General features: G+C 35.9%; 1 protein-coding gene across 1 annotated transcript; it reads right to left on the reverse strand.

The window, feature by feature from the left end:
* Positions 1–1,414: 1,414 nt before the first annotated feature.
* On the reverse strand, positions 1,415–3,494 carry LOC8269102 (trans-resveratrol di-O-methyltransferase). Its single transcript, XM_015718419.3, has 2 exons — positions 2,612–3,494; positions 1,415–1,999 (listed from the first exon to the last, which is right to left on the reverse strand). The coding sequence occupies exons 1-2, from the start codon at positions 3,380–3,382 to the stop codon at positions 1,697–1,699; spliced, it is 1,074 nt and encodes a 357-aa protein (XP_015573905.1). The 5' UTR covers positions 3,383–3,494; the 3' UTR covers positions 1,415–1,696.
* Positions 3,495–7,144: the final 3,650 nt, after the last annotated feature.

Consider the following 7,144-nt stretch of genomic DNA (forward strand, 5'->3'; position numbering starts at 1 on the left):
TGTTATGCTATGTTATTGCTAACTGTAATATTGTTTTATTTTTATCGATCTTATTTGTATAATATAATAAGATATTAATATCTTTTATCTCTGATTTCTGACACTTCATTTATAAGATTAAGTATTAAGTCTTAGAAAGAATTTTAATATTCAAACGTCCATTAAATTATAATCTCCTTATAGTTATAAATTTTATTTGGTTTCAAATGTGACTGTATATGTTTATATCACTTTTAATGTGAGATATCATTACAAGTATTTATTGTTTTCTAAAAAAATATAAAATTTTATTTGTATTATTTATTGAGTTTTTTATAAAAGTTATTTTTTAAAATATAAAATGTAATTATCTCCGATGCAGAAAAGCACCAAATATTGAGCTGATTGAAGACCACTTGTTTAAATTTTTATTTCAGTTATCAAACACTGTCGGCTATCAGCTCTTTCCATCAGCTGAACTAAATACCCATTTAAGTCTAAGATTGTGATACGAGTATCACTATCATCCTTGGTATTTGCACGGAAAGAGCTCCACCACCGACAACGAGTCTTGACTCCCAACGAAAATTTGTTTCAGATTCACTAATAAAGCTGCTTCTGCTTCAACTGGGAGGTTACCATCGACTGACAGCCCCAGGATGAGCAACTGTCCAAGGAGGAATAAGCACAATCAGAAAATCTTTTTGAAGTTGGACAGAATTTCAATCTCCCTAAGAACCTGATTTTGGAAGTACTAACAGATACTTATCTCTCCAAAGAGCCCATAAAATCATCACACCCAAATTATATTGGCTCGATTGAAACTTAGTGACCAGCTCGTGAATCCATTGAGAAATAGGAAGCTGTTGCAAATCTATAATGCGGAGTCAGTGTGGACTAATTAAGAAGCCATACCTTTTGAGCTCTTGGACAGTCACGTAGGACATGTTTTTGAGTTTCCAAGGCCGATCCTGATCAAGACAGAGGACAAAAAGTCTCAAATCTAAATTTCGGGAACTAAGAGATTTCAGTTTAAGCCCTCTTATCAATTATATACGGTGAAAGTAAAAACTGACTTTCCTTTTGTATTGCTATTCCCGGAATAATCTGTAAGAAAGAAGTACAGAAGTCATCATGCATGAAGTACCCTTGTTTCATGGGAGTGTTTGAAGAAAAGGCTAATCAATAGATTAGCTTTATAAGCTAATCTTCAACTGCTAAACCAAACGTTTCTTAGATTAGCTTTTATCCATTCTAAGATACAAATTATTTTGTTAAAAATAAATCTTCAAATCATCTAATCCTAACCTATAATTGTGAAGGTGCAAGTGGGGTATGTAGCTTCACTCCGTATATACATTTTGCTGAATTGTATGGTCGAGACTTTAGAGGGGAAGAAAGATTGCTTTCCTGTAGCTTAATCAATAGAAAGTTATTACCAAAAAAGAAAATCACAAATTCCATTGCCAATTATTGAAAAATATAATAACAAATACAGACCAAGACTAAACTTAAGCAACTAAGCTTCTGATCGATAAGGCAAAAACTGTAACACAAAACACCACATTGCAATTCAATTCTTCAAGTGCTTGTACTATTAGCTAAGCACACCTTCTTGAGTATCTAAGTATCAGTCCTGTAGTACTTGATACATTAGAGAAGATTGAATTCGAGTACACTGCAAAATGCTAATGTACAAGAGATTATCGATTAGTTGTTAAGGATAAACCTCAATGAGAGCTCTGGGACCCAACACAGGATATATTTTATAGTTGCTGAATCCAGCATCAAAGAAAAGCTTTTTCCACTCTTCCTCATTTCTCTCCTTACCCATAAGAAGAGCCATCATTTGCATGTCAAAGCACAGTTGCGCTTCCATTAAACTGTCATCCCAAGACTGATTTCCCATCACCATGTCAATGATCATTACCTTCCCTCCTGTGCCCTTTTCTGATACTGCCTCTTTGCAATTTTTCAGTATCTTTATGCATTCTTCATCAGGCCAGTCATGTAATATCCACTGTTTGTCATTAGGCATCACAATTTTATATATGTTAGATAAGCATTTTTACGTCGCAAGTGAATCGTAAATGTTAGTTTGAAACTTGATTGTTTTTTATCAACGGTTCTCAAGAAAATTGACTTGATCATTATAAATCAGCTCTCAAGAAAATTCATCATATTCTTATAGATTCAGTTAATCATTAATTCACTAAAATTAAATATTTGTTTCAAAAATTATAATAAATCTACTAAAATTTACGATTTCAATTCTCTAGCAAATAAATCTAAAAGAGCTATGTTTATATCCATAAGAAGTAAAACTATAAAAATTATATATATATATATATTCAATATTAAATTGTATTTAAATAATTACTCAAATAAATTTTTATCAAGTTGGGCTCTAAGTAATTCACGATTTAGAGTCTTTGATTGCTAAAGCTTCCTAAATAATTTTAACAAAGTTGTGAGAGCAATTATTAAAGTTGATTCAATAGAAACTGATAATTTTGGATCCAAAACTAATTAAAGAAGAAAAAGAAAGAAAGAAGAAACATTTTGTGACCCATTTATGAGACAGAAACATGAATAAATCTGAAGGAAAAATTCAAACATTTAAGTAATATACCTTAAGTAAAATTGCATCTGCAGGAGGAACTGCCTGAAACATGTCCCCACCAAGAAAACTCAAGTTGTTGCTACCTTGCAACTTGTCAACAACATGTGGAAGATCTAAAACAGTGCACTTCAAGTTTGGAAAAGTTTGGCCAATAGCCTTAGCCATGTTTCCAGTGCCACCTCCAACATCCACTAAAGAATTCACCCCTTCAAATACCTTCTTACACTTAATAATCACTGCCCTGCCAATGACTGAGCTATCACTCGCCATGCACTCATTAAACAAATGATTAATCCTAGCTTCATTTCCTGCATAGCCAAATAATGTCTCTCCAAAGGCAGTGACAAAAGCCGTAGGATCATCATTTCGAAGAAAAGGTATTAAATAATTATATGGTTCTGTTGCAACTGGATCAAGAGCTAGAGATATAAAGGGTCTAGTATCAAAAGAACAGTCCTTGAGCAGAAGACGAGAAGCTGGGGTAAGTATATAGCCTTCTTGGCTATGATTATCAGAAGCATTTTGCAAATTAAAGAAACCCGAATGGACAAGGACTCGCATAAGACGATAGAGATGATCGGTTTTAGTTGGATGAACTTGCAGAGTAAGAACGAGCTCTGAAAGAGTCATGGGTTGACCATGGCTATTGATGATATCTGGTATGCCCAGTTGAACTGCACACTTCAAAGACATGGACTTGATAAAATGGAATGTATGATTCCATATATGAGTTTGAGCTTTAATTAGCTCATCTATTTTTTCTTCATCAACTATCTCCATTTGGTCATTTTAATCCTGCTATCAGCTGATGGATACATCAAATCAGTAAACTCTCTTTATAACAGTGGGAATCAGCCATTACCATTTTTTTAAAGAATATTTCTCATGTTCAACTTGTGAGAACAATTTGTGGCCCGTATTTAAGGGCAAAAGCTAGCCAGATAATCCTCACCCATTTACTGTTTGTAAAATCTCAAAGTAAATTCAAGTGTCATAATTTTACAAATCATAATCAAACTCAGAATTACTTATAGATTGATGAGCTCATCTGCCACTTGATTTAACTCTGGAGGCGCATTTGATCCTGTGTCTCAGGGGTTCACACTCTACTAATCTAATAATGAAGGATCCGAAAGGTCGAGTTCCGTTTTCCTTTTCTTTTCTTCTCTGTAATTCTTTTGTTAGCTGATACTTCCAACTTGTTGTAGTCCGGTTCATATGCATTTTACTTGGTTTATTTTAGCGCTACACTGACCACTGCTTTGTGCAAGATCTTTTACCGTTTAGTGTTCGTTCGATTTTATTTTTTTTCGAAGAAAAAGCCAATATAGATAACATTAGTTTGGGCAAAACATGCCCACAATTACATCAGCCAGCCAGAAATAGATGGCTTGGGAAATCTAAGAGCCCTCGAAGCAGCACAATGAGGTGCAAAAATAATAGTACGTCTAATATACTGAAACTGAATACTATAAAAGCTAGACTTAGCAAGAACTAAACAATTATTTAACACAGTACCTAAAGGAGAAGAAAAGGAAATGTTATGATTTAGCAAAGGCACCAAATTATGACAGTCAGAGTAAAAAACACAATCGAAAAGCCCCATTATTGTAGCACATTTCAGACCCTCTTCCTTGGCCATAAACTTGATTTGTTCACGTAGAAAATTGAGATGATGAATTGTTGAGTATATTAATTCTGATCTTTTTAAAATTGATTCTGTAGGTATTTATATGTACATACACAACGGTAGCCTATTCTACTTGGTTGCCTTGATATTTCTGTCCAACGTCCCTTTCTTTTCTGGGAAAGGTTGGAGTGGCCTTACCCTGTTACAGGGATGGTTGCTCCCTTCTCGTGGCCTGTGATGACCGCCCGCATGCTTTTCTGTGCGTGTCTCGAGGCCACTTTTTCTTCATTTCTTCTTTTAACACTCCCCCTCAAGTTGGGTTCGTAGAGGTTGATCGAACCCATCTTGTTGAGAATGGTCTGATGACTAAGCTTATTTAGGGCTTTTGTAAATATATCGGCCAACTGATCATGACTCCTGACAAATGGAGTTTTTATTTCGCCCGATTGTACCTTCTCCCTGATGAAGTGACAGTCTACCTCAATGTGTTTAGTACGTTCATGGAATACTGGATTGGATGCAATATGTCGGGCAGCTTGATTATCACAATACATCAACATAGGTTCTTTATGATCAATCCTCATGTCGAAGAGTACTTGTTTGATCCAAGTAAGCTCGCTTGCTGTGGAAGCCATAGCTCTATATTCTGCCTCTGCACTTGACCTTGCCACTACACTTTGCTTTTTGCTTTTCCATGTTACCAGGTTGCCTCCTACAAATGTGCAAAAACCCGTTGTTGATTTCCTATCGCTGCTTCCTGCCCAATCTGCATCAGAGAAACCAATTATAGTGTTAGAGTGATTATTTTTCATCCAAATACCTTGACCTGGAGTGCCTTTGAGGTATCTAAGGATTCTATCAACAACATCCAAGTGGCTGGTACGGGGAGCATGCATAAATTGGCTTATCATACTTACAGCATAGGAAATATCAGGTCTAGTAACAGTTAGATAAATTAACTTCCCTACTAGCCGTTAATAGTGTCTTATGTTATCTAGTGGATTACCATCTTCTAAGTTGAGTTTGACATTAATTTCTATGGGAGTGGACGTAGGCTTAGCTCCTAGTTTCCCTATTTCTTTTAGGAGGTCGAGTACATACTTTCTTTGAGATAGAAATAGACCTTTTTGTGATTTGGCTATTTCTATTCCAAGAAAGTATGAGAGCTGACCAAGGTCCTTGATGTCGAATTCTCTTTTTAACTTTTCCTTAACTTTTTCAATTTCTTCATTGTTGTTTCCGGTTATGATGATGTCATCAACATAAACCAAGATAATAATGGTGCATAAGTGATTGTATTTAACAAACATTGAGGAATCTGAGGTACATTTATTGAAATTAATATTAAGGAGAAAAAGGTATAGCTTGGCATACCATGCTCTTGGAGACTGCTTTAGACCATAAATTGCTTTGTTTAGCTTACATACCAATGATGAATCTGAAGTGGACTTGTGACCTGGAGGAAGAGTCATGTAAACTTCTTCTTCTAAATTTCCTTGGAGGAAGGCATTCTTTACATCCATTTGAAATAGACTCCAACCTGAGTTAGTGGCAACAGATAATAAAATACGAACTGTGTTCATTTTTGCTACAGGAGCGAAGGTTTCCGGATAATCGACGCCATAGGTTTGAGTAAACCCTTTGGCAACTAATCTGGCTTTATATCGCTCGATTGATCCGTCATAGTTGAATTTAATCTTGTAAACCCATTTACATCCTACAGGTTTTTTATTTGATGGTAAGGGGACAATTTTCCAAGTGTTATTTTTTTCTAAGGCAGATAGCTCTTCCTCCATGGCCTTACACCATTTTAGGTTAGTGTTGGCCTCGTAGAATGAGTTGGGTTCTTTGTATGCCATGAGATTCCCTAAATAGGCTCGATAGTTATGAGACATGTGATCATAAGAGATGAAGTTGCAAATTGGATATGATACCTTATGGGATACATAATCCCTTAACTTGACAGACGGTCTAGTTGGTCGAGTGGAGCGTCTTAAGGCAATCGCTTCTTGTAGAGTTGTAATTTCCTCACTTCTAGCAATAGTGTCTCCCCCTGAAGGGATTGGCCTTAAATCGGAAGAAGGCTCCCCCTCGGGATGAGGATTCGGACTGGAACTGCTGAGATCTGGAAAAGAAAAAATATGCAGAAATACTGTGGATGGTCCATGAGAATGCTGCGGGTTAGTACTATAAATATCATGAGATTTGTAATATGGTTCGTGTTCCAAAAAGGTGACATCCCTGGAAATATAGACTTTGTGAGTGAGGGGATCATAACATTTGTATCCCTTCTTGCCAATGGAGTAGCCTAAAAAGATGGTTTTGGCAGAATTTTTGTCAAATTTGTGAAGGCGCTTAACATGAACAAAGGTAGTACATCCAAAAATACGAATATGTCCTAGCTCAATTTTTTGACTTTTTAGGAGTTCTAAAGGGCTGAGATTGCAGAGTTTAGCAGTTGGAAGACGATTAATAAGATAAGTAGCAGTAAGGAGAGCATCGGACCAAAAAATAGAGGGAACGTTATTTTGAAAGAGTAGGGTACGGGTGACATTAAGCAGATGCCGATTTTTTCTTTCAGTGACCCCGTTTTGTTCAGGGGTATTAATGCATGTAGTCTGATGAAGAATGCCCTCCTTTTTAAATAAGTTTTTAAAGTGATGATTGATATATTCTGTACCATTGTCAGATCGAAATTTTTTAATATTGGCAGTGTATTGAGTTGTAACAAAGTGGAAGAAGTCTTGAAAACATGAGAAAACTTCATTTTTGCCTTTTAATAAATAGACCCATGTCATGCGGGTGTAATCATCAATAAAGGTGACAAAATACCTAAAATGATTGTAAGCAGTGACGGGGCCGGGCCCCAAACGTCAGAGTGAATTAATTCAAACGGTTTTTCAGAAGTGCGA

The sequence above is a fragment of the Ricinus communis genome, chromosome 7 (genome assembly GCF_019578655.1).
Source record: "Ricinus communis isolate WT05 ecotype wild-type chromosome 7, ASM1957865v1, whole genome shotgun sequence".
Lineage (NCBI taxonomy): Eukaryota > Viridiplantae > Streptophyta > Magnoliopsida > Malpighiales > Euphorbiaceae > Ricinus > Ricinus communis.

What these genes read in the sequence shown, in the direction of transcription:
- LOC8269102 (XM_015718419.3), bottom strand. Translation starts at nt 3,382, where the DNA reads ATGGAGATAGTTGATGAAGAAAAAATAGATGAGCTAATTAAAGCTCAA. An exon ending in CAGATGCAATTTTACTTAAG is followed by an intron (nt 2,000 to 2,611) that starts GTATATTACTTA and finishes AATGACAAACAG; the next exon opens with TGGATATTACATGACTGGCC.